This window comes from Arctopsyche grandis, chromosome 7 (genome assembly GCF_051622035.1).
Source record: "Arctopsyche grandis isolate Sample6627 chromosome 7, ASM5162203v2, whole genome shotgun sequence".
Taxonomy (NCBI): Eukaryota; Metazoa; Arthropoda; class Insecta; order Trichoptera; family Hydropsychidae; genus Arctopsyche; species Arctopsyche grandis.
In genome coordinates this window covers 4216043-4234850 of record NC_135361.1, presented here as the reverse complement: position 1 = coordinate 4234850, position 18808 = coordinate 4216043, and the positions used below count along the sequence as shown (strand labels likewise).

General features: G+C 39.7%; 1 protein-coding gene across 5 annotated transcripts in view; it reads right to left on the bottom strand.

The window, feature by feature from the left end:
• The window catches only part of LOC143914960 (protein groucho-like), a 233096-nt gene that overhangs the window by 13454 nt on the left and 200834 nt on the right, over nt 1–18808 (bottom strand). For all 5 annotated transcript variants that reach the window (XM_077435396.1, XM_077435398.1, XM_077435399.1 and 2 more), the window contains one exon: nt 18600–18625. In XM_077435396.1, the coding sequence (XP_077291522.1) occupies nt 18600–18625 (26 nt within the window). The remainder of the gene's footprint in view (nt 1–18599; nt 18626–18808) is intronic.

The window sequence follows — 18808 nt, the reverse complement described above, 5'->3', positions numbered from 1 at the left end:
GAAAGGTGAACACTCCCATTAGCTGATATCCCCAACTGTTCACGACGATTGCTTCATATTAAATTATTTCTAATTGAACCATATGAATGACTTATATTGAGATATCGACATTAAGATAATGTACATAGTTAATATTAATTAAATTTTCGATAAAAATTTAAATTTCGAGAAAAACTTATCAATCAAATTAAGTTTGACCCACTGAATTCGAATATGATAATGGTTTTTTTGAGTTTTAGACGGCAAAAGCCAAAAATCTGTAAAAATAGTGCATTTTTTCAAACGCTAATATCTCATAAGTAATGCCCGGACCCAGAAGGTGCCGCGTATTGTTGTAAATGCTTTGTAAAAAAGGTTCGGCAAACCTTTAACTATGCATTTACAACATTTGAACAATACACGGCCCCCTCAGGGTCCGGTGACTACTCATAAGTAAAGGGCGGCGTTCGAACAATGCTTTATGCACAAAATATGGTTCACTATTGTCAATCATTTTTTTATGTTCTGCTTTTTACGGTAATTGAGATCTAGTTGGATCTAGATCTAGTTTTACGGTAATTGAGATTGAGTCTATTGTTATTTGACGAGCACACGTCTAACGCCTATCTCTGCTCATAAGAGAGGAAACCAACAAAAATCATAATCATATTCAAATGCAGTGGGTCAAACTTAGTAATTATTGACAAGTCTCCGCTCCAATAACTAACATACGTATTTTTTGCTGCTCAGTGTTTCATAACTAGAGGTCCTAGTCACAGTGCTATCCATTGTTCGGCAAACCTTTAACAATGCATTTACAACCTTTGAACAATACACGGCCCCCTCAGGCTCCGGTGACTATTCATAACTTACAGAAGATGAAAAAAAAGCATCAGAAGTGACCAAATTAAGCAGGAAGTGTTCGAGTGTGCATTATCATCAATAATGAGAACCTACCTATAAAGCAAATTTTATAAAATATAGATTTAAAAAAGGAAAAGTTATAGGCGTTTAAACAATTAAAATCTGACATAGCGAGAGAGTGGCGAAAAGGGAAAAAATGATCGGAACAGTGTGGACAAATGCGCCAATGTGGACAATAGACGTCACCGAGAAAGATGATGTGAATATTTTCAAACGTGTCTATTACGATTATTTTTCACCATCGTAATGGCAGACTTAATTTTCACATATATTGATGACCAAACCGAGCAAAATGGCAAAGTTTGAAAACGATCAGACAAGAACCCAAATTTCGTCAGACGAAAAAACCAAAAGTGAAGTAAGAAGAGGCTAGTAATAAAAAGCAAAATAATTCACCGAATCCAGCTTTCCCCGGCGATTTATGTACGTACGCATTTTCGGATCTCGGCCGAAGATTTGATACCCCTGCCTGACCGAGTTCAAAGGTATTATCCACGTTCTTCACGACCGCGGAAACACCGCAAGATAGTGGAAACCGCCGGGTGATAACTTAACCTTGTTGTTTGCGTCTCTCTCTCGCCGGGGGAAACTTTCAGAAGGCGAGAGGGGGATGCAAATAGTGGCGTTTTCAGGGGTGAACAAATATGAAAAGCGGGCGATGTGTGTCGTGCGCGACTTTTCCGCTTTCATTGAATTAGAACGAAACGAGGCACTGCTGTGGTAATTCTCAAACATCGCTGCTACATTCATAATTCATAAACTGGATACGAAAGCGTTGCCAGCGCTTAACAAATCAGAACTCGTGTTATTTATTTGACCTGAGCATGAACCTTCAAAAAGCTTCGGGACAAGAATAGGACAAGACAACCGAGCGGCAAGTTCATAAATCAAACTCTTCCTTTTTATTAATGGCATACTCGGTTACAATATTTCATTTGCCATATAGTTGAGTTTTATTAGGAAATGGTTTTGTCAAATGCCGTGTGAAAAGGACACGTTTGAATTGACACTTGCCTTACTGTGCTAACAATCCGCCAGCCACTGTGCTGGACCCCACGCATCCAGTTACAAATGTGGGTGTTTAAGTTAAAATAATGAAAAATCTGTGAGGTTTATTATTGTAATTAGCTATAAAAAATCATTTTTTCCAGTATTAAATGTCGAATAATATAAAATAAGTGCAAGAAATGAAAAAAATAGCTGCTAAAGCAGAGCCGTCAATCTAAGGCGGATACCGTTAGGCGCGGTGCGTACTGAATTCTCCATCTGTCTTGCATCTGTGAGGCACGTGTACAAGGGGCTTCCCGCGAAAATAATAATTTTAGTTGATATTGATTGATTTTTTTTTATTTTGTAATGAAATAATTCGAACCATAGATATTTTGATGAGAAATACTTTAAATATGAATCAATATATTTGGAGAAATAAAATAAAATATAAGCCCTGGTCTATCCATCACAGTGAGGCAAGTGTTAAACTAAACACCTAAGCATCTTTGTATACATTAATCTGAAAATAACTCTTCTGAATCATCAATGAAGCTTTTGACAATCTGAAAAGTTAATTGAATAAAGATTGTAAGTAGGATAAGTGAGAGGGACTGAATATAATAAAAATGATGATTCAATCAATCCCATCAACTGCTTTTAAGTTTATTTGGTTTTTGTTTCCTACTAGTATTTTGCCCGTTGAAATTTCAACGGTTGGTTTTAATAAGGACTTGAAATTAAACTTTTTACATTTTATGCAAAAAAAAGTGGGGGACACCATTTTGAAAATTTACCTTTAAGCTCCGATACAAAATGAATACAGGAGCAAAAATAAAGTGTTTATATCAAATAAGAAAAATCAGTGCTTTTTGAAAGGAGATTTGCAATTAAAGTTAAACTCTTGCACATTGTATTGCCAAAAAATGAGTTATTTAGAAATCATTTGTCTTCAAACAGAATATGAACAAAAGTATTAATATATAAATTTGAAGTTAGAACCAATCCGAAAGGGGTGAGCAATTTGTGAGGAACCGTTTCAACAACGAAATCAGATAAATTGGCAAACGTGATAATAGGGAACTATCAACTTGGATTTACAAATATCTAAATCTGACCATCAGCACCGCATACATACTTAAAATCACACAACGTTTTTTCGATCAAGGTCTAACCAGGGTTTGAGCCCGGAACTTTTCAGTCGCTAGCAACATATGTACATTGACAAAATACTGAACTGTATATGAATTTAAAAAAAGTACTTTCAAAGAAGTCTTAAGTAAAAGAGGAAAATTCGCCCTTCATTTTCCGCACAATGGATCGTCGGAAAAGTGGCGGATGTATCCGTAGACTTGGAGAGCCACTGCGCCGGCGAAGAGGATAGTTTTATGTTTGTCTTATTATACAGTAACTAGCTGTATTACCCGGCTTCGCTCAGTGTTTATAATATAAACCGCTTAAACATGACTAAGCTAAAATTAAAAAAAAATTTAAAAATTAAAAAAAAAAATAAAAAAAAAAATAAAAAAAAAATCAAAAAAAAAATTAAAAAAAAATAAAAAAAAAATAAAAAAAAAATTTAAAAAAAAATTTTTAAAAAATCAAAAAAAAAAATCAAAATTTTTTTTTGCCTTCTAGGGCTTCGCCCTCGGCGCCCCCCTGAGCCTTTGCCTTCTAGGGCTTCGCCCCTCCACGCCCCATGAGCAATTGCCGTTTAGGGCTTCGCCCCCCTTAGTTAATGCCTTTTAGGGCTTCGCCCCTCCGCACCCCCATGATTAAATGCCGTCTAGGGCTTCGCCCCCCTTAGTTAATGCCTTTTAGGGCTTCGCCCCCCGCGCCCCCAAGATTAATTGCCGTTTAGGGCTTCGCCCCCCTTAGTTAATGCCTTTTAGGGCTTCGCCCCTCCGCGCCCCCATGATTAAATGCCGTCTAGGGCTTCGCCCCCATGATCAGTTGCCGATAAGGGCTTCGCCCCCCGCGCCCCCAAGATTAATTGCCGTTTAGGGCTTCGCCCCCCTTAGTTAATGCCTTTTAGGGCTTCGCCCCTCCGCGCCCCCATGATTAAATGCCGTCTAAGGCTTCGCCCCCATGATCAGTTGCCTTTTAGGGCTTCGCCCCCCGCGCCCCCAAGATTAATTGCCGTTTAGGGCTTCGCCCCCCTTAGTTAATGCCTTTTAGGGCTTCGCCCCTCCGCGCCCCCATGATTAAATGCCGTCTAAGGCTTCGCCCCCATGATCAGTTGCCTTTTAGGGCTTCGCCCCCCGCGCCCCCAAGATTAATTGCCGTTTAGGGCTTCGCCCCCCTTAGTTAATGCCTATTAGGGCTTGCGCCCCATGAGGCTGGGCCCCCCGGGCCCCCTTCGGGGCCCCACGGGGCTGCGCCCCTTGTGGCGCCCCCTTTTGAGCCCCATGGGGCTGCGCCCCATGAGGCTGGGCCCCCCGCGCCCCCTTCGGGGCTTCACGGGGCTGCGCCCCTTGTGGCGCCCCCTTTTGAGCCCCATGGGGCTGCGCCCCATGAGGCTAGGCCCCCCGGGCCCCCACGGGGCTGCGCCCCTTGTGGCGCCCCCTTTTGAGCCCCATGGGGCTGCGCCCCATGAGGCTGGGCCCCCCGGGCCCCCTTCGGGGCCCCACGGGGCTGCGCCCCTTGTGGCGCCCCCTTTTGAGCCCCATAGGGCTGCGCCCCATGAGGCTGGGCCCCCCGGGCCCCCTTCGGGGCCCCACGGGGCTGCGCCCCTTGTGGCGCCCCCTTTTGAGCCCCATGGGGCTGCGCCCCATGAGGCTCGGCCCCCCGGGCCCCCTTCGGGGCCCCACGGGGCTGTGCCCCTGTTGGCGCCCCCTTTTGAGCCCCATGGGGCTGCGCCCCATGAGGCTGGGGCCCCACGGGGCTGTGCCCCTTGTGGCGCCCCCTTTTGAGCCCCATGGGGCTGCGCCCCATGAGGCTGGGCCTCCCGGGCCCCCTTCGGGGCCCCACGGGGCTGCGCCCCTTGTGGCGCCCCCTTTTGAGCCCCATGGGGCTGCGCCCCATGAGGCTGGGGCCCCACGGGGCTGCGCCCCCCGGGCCCCCTTCGGGGCTGCGCCCCTTGTGGCGCCCCTGGCGGGGCCCCATGAAGCTACTCGCCTTGCGCCCCCGCGGGGGTGAATCCATTGAAACGAAAAAAAAAATCGGCGCCCATGGATCGAAAAAAAAAAAAAATCGAATCACGTGTTCGATGACGTCACCGATCTACGGACGACGAAGACGACGACGAAGACGACGACGACGACCAAGGATATTTACATACATACAAAGTCTCTTTCCAAATTATAGATTAGAAGAAGAGAAGATGTGTAGGTATGTTGTAGAATGTATTCAGAAGTGTGTGCGTCTCGCTCGCTCGCGGTGTTTTTCCCGAGGGAGAGAGCGAGAGGGGAGAGGGTCGGGCGCCGGGACGCCCAGAGCGGCGCCTGCCGGATAATTACCGAACTAATTAGAGCAATTAACACTCTCCCCTCTCTGTTTAGAGGCACCGCGCAGAAACTGAGAAAATGGGGGGAACGGCGATAAACGTACACTGCTCCACTAGATTAGATAAAGCCTTCAGGCGCGCATACAACCTGCTCCAAATAATACTCACACGCACACATTCAACAATGAATAGTTGCCCTACTAGCTGTTTGATGATCCGTAGTAATTTAATAGATATGATGTTAAAAGTAGCCAATTATTTTTAATTGCACCCTTTTCTTTTGTTAATCATTTTATTTATTTATTCTTTATAACCTCGCTTAACCACTTAGGGCGAAATCACACGTGGGGGTTTTTTTTTAGATAGTTTTTAACAAATAGAAAAAATCTGACGTTCATGGCACGCATGCATGACACTTTCGACCAATGTCGTCGAAATTGTATGGTAGTATCCCATATTCGTTGACGATCACTGTCAAAGCAAGGATACAATTTTACCGAAAATGATCCAAAGGGTCGTTTTGGTATAGATCACTGTCAAGCAAGGATAAATACTACCATACAATTTCATTAAATTGGCATGCATGAGTGAAATGAATTATGAAGTTGGTAACATGTAATGTTACGGACAGACCATTGCGGCGCTCCGTCAAGTAAACCAGTCAACGAATCTCATTTTACTGTACCGCCTATGTCTCATGACAACCGGATCATCATTTGCTGGCTGTACCTACTGCCCGCACAGTCCTTTTTCGAATGGCTCCTATTCCAAGAGCTATTCGACTTCTTAATGAAATCGTTGCTGCCGAGACTGAATGTGATATTTTCCACCTTAGTGAGCGTAAATTGTCGGAAATTACTCTAACACATTTATCTGGTAGTCTGCGCTCATCATTGTTTTCATGATTGATTGTGATTTATGAGTGAAATTTTGATTAACTCTCTTCCATTTGGGCTTTACAGGGATGTTTTGTATTTGTAGTTGTTTCTTACATATTTATTGAAACTGGCTGTAGGTGCAAGGCATTCCTTATGCTATATTTTATTTGATATTTTTACTTTATCTGTTATTATTAAATGCTATTTTTTATGTTTATGTATGGATGTATTTATGTTTATGTTTAATTGTTATTTTGTTTTTTTTTTGTGTTATATTTTTTGACCATTGTGGCGCTTTAGGAATTCCTGTTATGCCACAATGGTCTGTTTAGAATAAATAAATGACATTTTTTAATTAAAGTTGCAATAAGTTATTAATTCTTATAAATATCAATTTAAAAAAAAATCTAATAATGCACCCGAAAATGTTTCTAACTTAACTTAACATTAAAAAAACCGAACAACCGGTTAAGAACAACCTAGTTAAAACCTTAGTTGCACTTTCACCAATATTCCTGTAGAAAAAAATGTGACTGGTCAGTAGCTTGATTTGATCAGTAAATTATGGATCACTAATTTTTGAACTGTTGACTATTTTTGCAAAATATACCACTTAATTATTAATTTATATGGTATTTTGATACATCCTAATTCGTGTTACTGACCACTTAATGTGAAAAACTGAACTTGATAAATTTACTGTATTGTCATACTAAACGAATACTAAAAAACATTTTTTTTGCAGAAACTTAAATAAAATATTTAGTGACAGTTGGTTACACTTTCCACTGGCATAAAAAAGAATACGTATCATACCAAAATCGTTTGAAAATTGATTATATTTTCCATTTAAATTAAATTTCACGAGGTTAACCACTGATCATGTACCTTACATAGGCTATAAAATCAGATTACGATACCGATACATCACCGACATACTTTGTACGACTTCAATTGTAACCAATCCACCCCCCCCCCCCCTAATTACCTCGTGAAAGCCCATATTTATGATCTAAATAATGCTTATCCTCTCGACTATATATTGCACCATCTAATTGACCATGATATCAAATGATAACACAATTTTCACCTATCAAAACTGAAGCACCTCCAATTGGCGACAAATTGGTTACACTTTCCCCCCCAATTCACAGCGTCCAAGTGTCGATGTTTGTCCGCACGGGCTCACATACAATTTCCAGTGCGGCAACGGATTTACGAACGATTTTGCCGTCGATGGGGGTGGGTGGGTGGGTGGGTTGTGGTGGGCGGTTTGGGGGATGTTCGAACGGACGGACGCACGTGGTAACCACACCGGCGGTAAGTGGTAAATTAATATAAACTTCCCAAGTCCCCGGCTCGTTTGTATACGCTTTCTCTTTACGCCCTTATAAGTGAAATGAGCGGGCTCGCCCGAACCACCCGGGTGGGTGGCGGGTCGAAGTTGACCCACCCACCCACTCCCTCTCAGGAGCCTTAATCCGCCCCCGAGGGTCGTAAAACTAAACTTTCCCCCCATGTTGGCAAACATAACTTTATTGACCCCGGTTTTATGAGCCGCCATATAACATAAGCTCGCTTACAAATAATTAAATACTCAATACAATAAAACCTTGCCTACCAAACCCTGCCCCATACCACTCCCTCTTCTTCCCTTCAGTTCAGGCCATGCAAACACTTTGTTTGCTTGGTGTTTTGTTGCTGATGCGATTCCTCGTTTTTACTGTCGTATATGAATACAAATGTGTCGCAATAACAAATTTATTTGCTCTTTTATTTGAGTAAATGTTGATAGACGAAGTTACTTTGAGGTCAAAGTATACACATCCGGCACAAAATTTAGCCCCAACGTACTATCTATATTAAATACACACATCGTTAAACAAAGATAATGCAACATATCGAAAGAAGCTTCAATCAAAAATGCTAGTTTCCAAAAACAAGTCAATCATGCACAATACGTGGTGCATAAGCACATACAACAGATAGTATATATGAACAAGTGCTAAATCAAATTTTGATTATCCAGTGTTAGTTACGACCATTGGCTGTTCTAAGCAATTGGCTGCTATACAAAGCTAATTAGCGTGTAAATACTCAAAAATGTGCTTAAGACAGATACATTGAAGATGTGCACGAAGCATAACACATTCAGTTACCCACTGAATGAGCAGATTAGATCTTTGATTAAACAGTAACGAACAACCATCTGTGAGCCGATCAAAAGCTACCTCGTCTTACACACTCGAGATATCACACATTTGAATCATTCGATCCTCACACATATCCAACGGTTTAAATTCGGATCAATTTCTTTCAATTTGAAGACACGCACGATTTAATTCAACGCCCAAACACCTCAATTAGCCCTTATATGCGTCTCGTCTAATAAGCATGTCGAATTTATAATTATATATCAAGATATTTGAATTATTAATGCAGTTTTGTTCGCGTTTTTATATATGTATATCATCAAAACACATTGCTAACTTTTCAAAATTACAATACAAGTAATTAAATTTAAAATCACATATCAACCATTGACATATCAACGGGCAAAAACTAACAATTACAATTTGGAGTGAATTATAAATTATCATTTTTATATTCAGTCCCCTGATTTATATTTACTAACGAACGGAATCCCAACTGGAATGCAAGAATGAAAAAATTGCGCAAGGGCCAAATTAGGCAATTTCTTTATTTTTTAGATAATGCAATATGTATTTTCATGTATTATATTTTTACAGAATGAATCATTTAAAATATATTTATACATAAATATGAATATAAAATATATTATTGCGGGATTTAGTTGTCTAACCAAGAATAATGCATGTGTGTGTGAATGATTAAGTTGGCACGCTTGAGTAGAATAAATGATGAGGTTGGTAACGTGTAATGCGACGGGAAGACTGTTGCGGCGCTCCGCCGAGTAAGCAATGTTTTAAACCGCTCAACGAGTCTCGTTATATTTGAATTATTTTATTTTTAAGAGAATGAACAATTTGAAAAGAAATAGTGCTAAGGATTTATCAACATATATTGGACAATAGGTATTGCAAAGTTATTTAATAATATAATACAATATTTAAAATGACAGTAGATATAATACATTAAGAATATTTCTGAAATATTAATTGTACACAATAAATGAAACGCGTGTTTTATTCGAATTATTGGAAGAAAAATGAGTGACTATGCGAAATTATTACCAGCAACATAAATCCCTAGTTAGCATGCTTTCAAGTTAGTGGCCACGGGTTCAATTCCTGGCCAGGTGCTGTTGGCCAGACCGTGAATATGTGACTCCATGTCGATCGTTTCCTATCGGAGTTTGTCAATTTGTCTGATTTTAATTGAAAAGGTTCCAAAAAATTTGGCAAGCTTGTCCTATTTCTCGCAAAATTCGAGTTTGCAGCGTCTCAAACTTGCTGATTTATTAAATGCTACAAAAATCCAAAATAGTTTGTCAAATTTATCCATAGATGTCTCTATAAAATTTTTTACAATTCATTTTTTGTAAAACTACTCAAAAATATAAAGTAATTACCCAGTAATTACCCGGTTAGATCTATAGTCATCACCTTTGCAATGTAAGTGTATGTATTTATCGCATGGCAATAACAATCAATTTAATGGTGTGGAACTTGTTAATTTTTTACTCGGCACGAAGGTTGACACTGCCCTTTTTATGGATGATAATTACGAGCAAATATTTGTTACGGGCGGTTCTCACGTCACGATATTAATACGGTATTGGATAGGGTAGGGGAAAGAGAGAAGGAGGGGGGTCTCTAAATACGTGCTCGCTTCAAATATCCGAATACCACGTCATTACGTGGGTCTGTGAGGGGGTTTCGTGGAGGGTCGTTCGGGGGAGGGGCGGGTGGGCGAGGGTTGATCTTGTAAACCGCAGCTCATTGTTTACAACCAGAAGGGTAAGTTGGAAATCTTCACGCACATGGCGATGAACCCGCTACTATATTAAGTGGAAACGTTCACACCGACCGACCCGCCCCGAATAATTTGCCGGAAAATTTTCACGTCGGCTGAAAAGCGATTTTCGTTGTTTGACTCGTCGATTAGAATTGCGCACAAATTCAATTTACCGTATTATTCCGAGCAAGTATAAATCAAACAAACATGTGGAATACAGTAAAACAACTTTTGAGTAAATGTGACTTCTATGAAGATGTCAACTTCCTGCATCCCTATCTAGGAAGATTTTAGTTGGACTACAGAAACTACAGAAAGTAGATTTCTAGTAGCTTTTAAGCAATAGTCGGCTGAAGCTTAAAAATATTTTATCGTGGATGTTTAGTCGTCGGACCATATATCCAGCAGTAGAGCTCACGGAGAGGTTCCCGAGTTCGAACCCTGGGTTGACCTGCATTGAAAAGAATATATTCCGAGTATTTCTGCAGTGCTGCTGCTCAGACTTGAGAATAAATGTGAGCCGGGTCGTTATGTGAAATTATAACCAACAGTATGGATCAGTTGTTAGCGTCTAATGCTTTCAAATTAGTGGTCACGGGCTCAATCCCTCGACACGGTGCTGCTGGCCAGACCTTGGATATGTGACTCCAGGTCGTTCTTTTCCTATCAAAGTTTGCCAATTTATCTGATTTCATTGTTTAAACGGTTCCTCATCAAAATTGGCAAACCATCCTACCTACTAAATATTTGAATATGATTTCAAATTTATATACATATGTTTAATACCTGATAAAAAAATATGTTGTTCGTGGAGCTTTTCTCATGGAACCGTTTTTTTTTTTTCATTTCATTTCTACATACATATGTATGCAGGAAAGATTTTTGAAAGTGCCGAGTGTGTCTAACGAGCGTGTATAGTGCATAAACTGTGTTTGGGTACTATCTAACTGATATAGGGTACTTGCCCTTTGGTAGGCCTGTCGTAAAATAAATACTGGCTGTTCTAATTTACGTGCATCATTTGGATCCTTGTGTATCCTGATGTTACATATGCTTTGTTGTAGTATAGTTAAAATAAAATAATTTTTATATAGGTTAAGAAAGGACTAGATCTATTATTGAGAAGCCGGAAATTTGATTTTTTTGCAATGACAATTCGCCGAAAAAATCAGACTTTCCGGTGGTCAAATCACCCCTATCGATTTTTTTTAATAACAATGTTCAGTTCACTTATGCAGTATTATTATCCAATCACTTGTACGTGACCTGATAAATAAGAAATAATAATAATCGCTTTACGAGGAAAAGAACCAGTTGTTGAAAACTTTCCCCTGTAATTAACTTCGTCGTCTTTCCTACGGCACTGCACAGAGACATCGAAGAAAAAGTGGACGCAAAAAAAAGAAAAAACAATAATGAAAACTCTTTCAGCGAAGTTTCTCACAACTACGGACCGGCTAGCACTCCTCCAATAAGGCGAACAAAAGGGTTGCGATAAACCCCATAATTAAAAATATGAAGGGAGGGCACCTAACACAACGGGGCTAGGTCGAGTAATGAGTACTTTGTCATCCTTTCACCACCCCAACCCAACGACGAGGAGTTTTATTACGGCTAAGGGTGAATGATAATATTAATTTCATAAGAACCCTAGGCGGCGACTTTACGGCCAATTTTTTAAACCTTCATCGAGATGAAAATTACTCGAGAATTTATTAAACCGCAATTAGAGCGCGATAAACAGTATTAAAGCGATCGTTATGGAAACTGCCCTAATGCGGATTCGTATATAATAGCCGTGTGGAGGCTTAAAGGGTGGTTCCATTTGAAAGAGCGTGGAAAGCTCTTTAACCGCGTGTTTTCACAACTAGAAAAAGTGCACTTTAAACGGTATATTATAAATCCTGGCGCCCGAGAGCTTAAAAGTAGAAAGCTGTCGTAGGCAGTGCGGATAATACTGCCCACCCACAAGGGGATGAGAGAAAAGGGAAGCGAAACCGAGCAAAGCTCCCGACCATCGAGAGGATGGGGTTATAAAACCCCGGTCCAAATAAAATAAAAAAAAATAGGAAAAATCCCAGTTCGCCAATATGCGGCGGAAAAGCTTTAGAATAACGCCCTCGGAGAGAAGCATGGGGGGAGGTTTTAAATTCGAGAAAATTACTTTTCCCCTATTCGTGTCACTCGAACAGACTGCCGCTACAAAATCCGCAAAAATAAATTAATTTAAAGCTACACACATTAACGATCCTTGTTCGATTGTTAACTTCAAAAATTCACTATGAAACCGAAAATAATAATTGGGAGAGTTTTTCATTTGGGAAGCCTCCCAATTAAATTGCAAAAAATCTAATATGGAAAGTACAATTTTTAGTTGGAAGCATCTGCACTATTCCAATGCTCGATGTGGACAAAATTATGCAAACAATTATAATGGACAGTATACATACATACACAGAGCAGAATTTGGAATCGATTTGAACTTATTCCAGTGTCAATAATGAGCGAGTAGGAATATTCCATTCGGGTAATCCGCAAACGTCGGTTCAAATCACCGAATCAATGGGTGAAGGATGAAGGGGGGGTTGACGGCAAACCACCCCAAGGAGGAGAGACTCGACCCCTACCCTTCTCTCCATGAGATTATCAGCCGTCGTCTGGCTGTGAGCAGACAACATTGTTCAGCTGGAGCAAAATTTCCAAACAATTGGTAACCCGAATGTCAATAGCGGTTTGCGTCTTCAGACATTATACTCTCGGCAGCCCTTCTTAAAGTTTCGCTCGGATATGTATTGAAAAATTCAACATGGAAACATGAGGGAGGGTCTGTTTGCTCCACGGCGATTTATTGTAACTTTATTCCTGCCAGACCTAAAGTAAAGCGAGCGTGGAAGAAAATATTCCATGAAACTTCTAACATAATTTAGAATAGATCTAACCTCAGCAGCTCCAATGTGAGTGGCATCAATGTCAACCCTTCGACATTGATCATTACTTATTCAAGTTTAAGTTTGGACCATTGTGGCATTATAGGAGTCCCTACGCCACAATGGTCGACAAAATACAGAAAGATGAGAAAAATAAAAATATATACATATGTACACAGCATTATAATAATATCAGATAAAGTAAAGATATCAAACAATAAAATATAAAGTAGACAATGTCTTGCATCTATATATAATGTATATAAGAACCAGCCACAAATACAAAACGAGAAAAAAATCTAAATCCCACTCATACATCACATTAAATTATGAAAATAATGATGAGCGCAGGCTACCAGACAAATATGTTAAAATAATCTCCGATAACCTACGCTCACTCAAGTGGACAATATCACATTCAAGCTAAGCAGCAACGTTTTCATTAATAAGTCGAATAGCTCTTGGAATTCGAGCCATCCGATAAAGCATTGTGCGGGAAGGATGTACAACCATCAAATAATGATGTCTACTATGCACATATGTAATTGTGCATAGTAGACTGTAACTGTTCCAGGAATGACTGGCCTGACGTACATATTACCACATAGAAGCTGGAGAACAAAACGCATTGATGAGAAGTTTCTCCGAAGTTCAAAGGAATTATACCCATGAATCTATATATAATGAAGCGATACTTTCAAAACTTTCAATAAGTATTCCTATTATATCCTACTAATTCAACAATCTCTAATTGCTTTCTTAAATGCTTAATTTCCTATCGGATTTATGGAGCAAAGGCTTCAATTAAAATAGACGGGTAGATTACATTGTATTAATTCATACGCCATTTTCTGCATATTGATCGATATCAAAAATTGTAAGCTTTAATTTTATTTCAATCGAACATGCCTTTTCATCAGATCTACGAGTGTACTAATACAGATACAATACATTTAATACAAGCATTTTTATGCAATGCGAATTCATACAAACATCCACAGATAAATTTTGCAGCATTTTTATTATATAAATTGGCAAATCTCAAGACGCTGAATATCTTGAGATTTTTAACAGAGATTGGAAATGAAATGCCAATTTACAGGAAGCGATTCAATGATAATGATACAAATTAGCAAACTTCGAAAGGAAACGATCGACCTGGAGTCACAAACCAAGGTCTGGCTTCAGTGGGAATCGAACAGCTCACAGCTACTAGTGGGAATCAGCTACTAGTGGGAATCGAACCGTGACCACTCCGATCTAAAGCATAATATGCTAGCCACTAGTCCACGCTGCTACGCCACGGTTATAAAGATTCAAAGCAAAAATCTATACGTTAAGGTAGTGAATAGATAAAAAAAAGCAACCTTTCTGTGTGAATATACCTACATACATACCAACATAGTGGAAGGAAAGAAAAAAAGTGAAAAGGTGGTGCGCGAGCCCCAGTTGATAACCGCATCACGCTTGAGGAGTTCGGCAACCGTGCTCACCCCCCTCATCAGGGCATGAAAGCCTTATCAGTATTTCGCTGAATAAGACGCCAGAGGATCGGGCCCTAACAAAGGGCGGCGTGTGCCAAACCACCCCAACCCTCACAAAACCACCCTCGCAGCTTGAGTGGATTGCCACCCGACCCGACCCAGGCCATCATCCGACTTTCACACCTAAACCACCAACCCCCAACCCCAAGTCCTCGACATCCCCCGACGACCGCGCGCCATCCCCACAAAAAGAAGAATTCTCATTATCATCTCGGCAGAGAGAACAACGGCTAATTCAATTTTTGTTTTAAGCGTATTCCCGCCGATCGGAAACCCGAACGGTGCACTCTTTCCAGCAAGGCGAGAAATTCAATAGACTTTTTTACCCTATGCGAAATTGGATTTATTCATCGGATTCCACTTAAAGGACTTCGATGTTTATCGCTCGGATCCTTTTACGGCAAGTCGCTCGTATACAAAGGAAACGAATACAATACAATCGCGAGTAGGTCTCGACAAAAGATCAAGAATAATTCCGGGACATACATCTACTCTATATCCAAATATCAAAGCAAAAGCACAATTAAATGAACCCCATATAAATATACATACATAAATACATTATCTCATCTTTTAATATATAATATTGGTTTGTTTGTCCGATATGAAAATCCGCACTTTTCTATTCAGAACTACCAAATTTGATATACGAGATGGGTTCTACGATAAAACCAATAACCGAAAATTGCAAACAAAAAGTTGGAAAAATAGCACTGAGCAACAAAAAAAATGAACGAAGCGGAAACTAATAAACACTGGATTCAAATATGACAATGATTTTTGTTGGTTTTCTGTCGTATGAGATGAGCGTTTTAAAAAAAATCCGCAATTTTACAAACTTTTGGATTTTGCATTTATTCACTAACTCAAAATTTGGTATTGCTGTGCCAAAAGTGAGTATTGGATTCAATAGGCAGATGTTTTTTTTTATATTGATTGTGATTTTTTATTGCTTTAAAATACTTTTTTAAAGCAATAAAAATCTGAGCATCGAAAATTTCAGTGCATAGTTTTCTCAGAACCGCAAATTTTTAGGATAAATTTTTTGGTGACCGGTTTTATCCGATCACCGCAGGTTAGTTTAAATATATCACCGTTATATATATATATCACGTTAGTTTAAATATATAAAAAATTAAAAAGATTTGTATGGAGACGTCTTGAACCCAGTGTTCGATATCTTCCAATAAGAGGCTTGTAAAAAACGGTTCTAATATACCAAATTTGATAAGTTACAAAATGAAAACTATAGATTCAGTATTCAGAGTAGAACTAGATAATTTAGTCAATCATATCAATTCTGAAAGTTCCACATAAAAGTGTGCAATAATTTGTATTTTGGCGATGATGACTGATGTACATAAATATCAAAAATAAGACTTACATACAAAAACTAAGATATAATAAATAATTTTTCTTATTAAATGGACATTAATTTATTGATTTCATAAGAGATCCTTTTAATGTTTTTTGTAAAATAAATTAATTAAAATACAGCCAAAATGAATTGATATTATCATTGCTTTTGAATTGCTATTATGTTTATTACATCATGTTTATTCCGAAATCGCACAAAATTTACAACACATACATACATAAGATAAAAATCCATTTGATTTAATTTCGAAATCTATATATCTTGTATCGAAATCTAATATAAAATTTTGCTTTTACTTCGTGTGAAATCACTCACGATACGAAACGTGAAATGTTGGCGATAAGACGCCCTAACTTAGACAAAGCGTACATAAAAAACGCAACATCAATTCGATGACTAAATCTACGGGCGATATATCGAATCACGACAGAAAGTTGTGCAACATAAAAAATACGATTTGACAAGCGTCGAAAGGAATCTATATTTCACGTCAAAATATTGGTTTCGATTGTTCGAATCCAATATGGTTTTGTCGATGGAGACTTTACGACCGGACCAGACACTTGCTATTAACGCGAATGCGTGGGCGCTTCTTCTTCACACAAAAACAGATATCTCAACCGGTAATAAAACCATCTCTTTAAACGCTTCCAGAAAGCCAAAATAACCGACCAGTTTGTCGACAATAACAAAGGTAACTTACGACCGAAATTCGAGCGCTCTGATGTAAAAAAAAAAAGCTTCAAACTCGAAATGGCGACTGAAGAGGATGCAACACAGTGTATTAATTGGAATGGTTGAACGAAAATTTTTCAAATATGAACCGTATATTTAATACGTTAAAACTTTTTTTGAAGTAAAAATTTTACGGACGGTAATGATTCAATGTTGCAAAATACTAAAATGAGAAATCTCACTCCCCCTCATTGAGGATTAATTCAAAAATCTTTTTTTTTTTTTTTGAGTAAGACAGTTATATTCATTAACACATAAGTAGGCAGTACAATACCGGTATACTGGTATATCGGTTTATTTACCCTGAACTATTTTGAATTCGAATTCTAAATACTATTGTAAATTCGAGATTGCTGGAAACTTGAGATTTGCGAGAAAATGGGTAGGTTTGCCAATTTGTTGGAACCGTTTCAATGAAAATCAGATAAATTGGCAAACTCTGATGGGCAACGATCGACCTGGAATCACAAATCCAAAGTCTGACCAGCAGAAACTAGTGGGATTTGAACCCCACTAGTTTTGAATTTGGGGCGAGTACGTGCCCAGACAATACACACGCCAACGGATCGGGGATGTTATGCTGGGCAACTTGTCCTTTATAAGCTCAAGTTTTTCCCATCTCGATTTTATTGATATTGTAAAGTGGGAACATGATAGGGAGTATCCACTGTCTAAATGCATTCGTGGGTGAACAATAGAACCCCTGGATTAGGCTGACGGGACTCAGTAAGTGCCCGAACAAAGGATACGCTGAAGTTCTCACAAAAAAATAGACTCACCGCGGTAGACTTTTACGTGTCACAAAAATGGATCGGGGAAGCTGTGGTGAGCAACTTGTCCTTTATAAGGAGGTACGGTACACACGGTAGATCAAGTATTCTGGAGTGAGCGGTGGACGATATTGTAACGAGGGATCATGATAGGGAGTATCCACTGTCTAAATGCATTCGTGGGTGAACAATAGAACCCCTGGATTAGGCTGACGGGACTCAGTAAGTGCCCGAACAAAGGATACGCTGAAGTTCTCACAAAAAAATAGACTCACCGCGGTAGACTTTTACGTGTCACAAAAATGGATCGGGGAAGCTGTGGTGAGCAACTTGTCCTTTATAAGGAGGTACGGTACACACGGTAGATCAAGTATTCTGGAGTGAGCGGTCGACCTCCTGAATCGTTGAATAAATGCTTGTGTAGCTACTTTAGCCTTTCTTTGGATCCTGAACCCTCCCCCTACGCAACAATATCAACTTTTATTTTCAAGGGATTTGATTTACCTTGAACTTGTTAAAGCTTCATTTACAAGGCATTATACAGTCGACTACATTTCCTGACGCGTTTAAGCACTCTTTGACACGGCGAATTAAGATCGCATTGATTCCGATCGGTCACAGGGTGTCTTACCTTGACGCCATAAAGCAATCGGCCACATCATCGGAGAGGGTCCGTGTCCTTTGGCAGGATTCATAATTTCACGGACGATGTATCGCGAGTGAAATAAATTGCACATCCCCAGCCGTGAAATTAAATAAAGGGCGCTCCACACAGAAACCGCACATAAAAAGTTTAATCGCCCATACCGACGCCCTCGCAACTCCTAAATCCAGACTTTGCACGACTTTATGAAAAGCTAGAGTCGCTCGCGTTATTTTATAATATACATATACATATATAAAAAAAGTTGGCGTCGTTATCGTTAATCAATTCTTCTCGTAAAACACTCGTAAACATTCTGAGCGGCGACAGCGGCTTATTGAAGCTTCGCGCTTTCACACGAAAGTCGTCGTAAAACCGACGGCTGATTTACAACGCGGAATAAAACCCGAAGGTGAATTTCTTCAAGTAATAAAAATGCATAATACTCACATGTCTCTCCTCCGCCGAACTGAGTCCTGGAATTTTACGGTGCACAATTGTTCCGTTTATTTCGTTTATGCGTGTGATGTGAGTCGTAAAGTTGCGATCCGCACACGCGACCACGGTCACAAATCACGTGGAATTGTTGCGATTGCGGTCGCACAACACAGCACCGAGCGGTCAAAGGGTTAACGAAGACGAGCAGTCGGTCGTGTGAC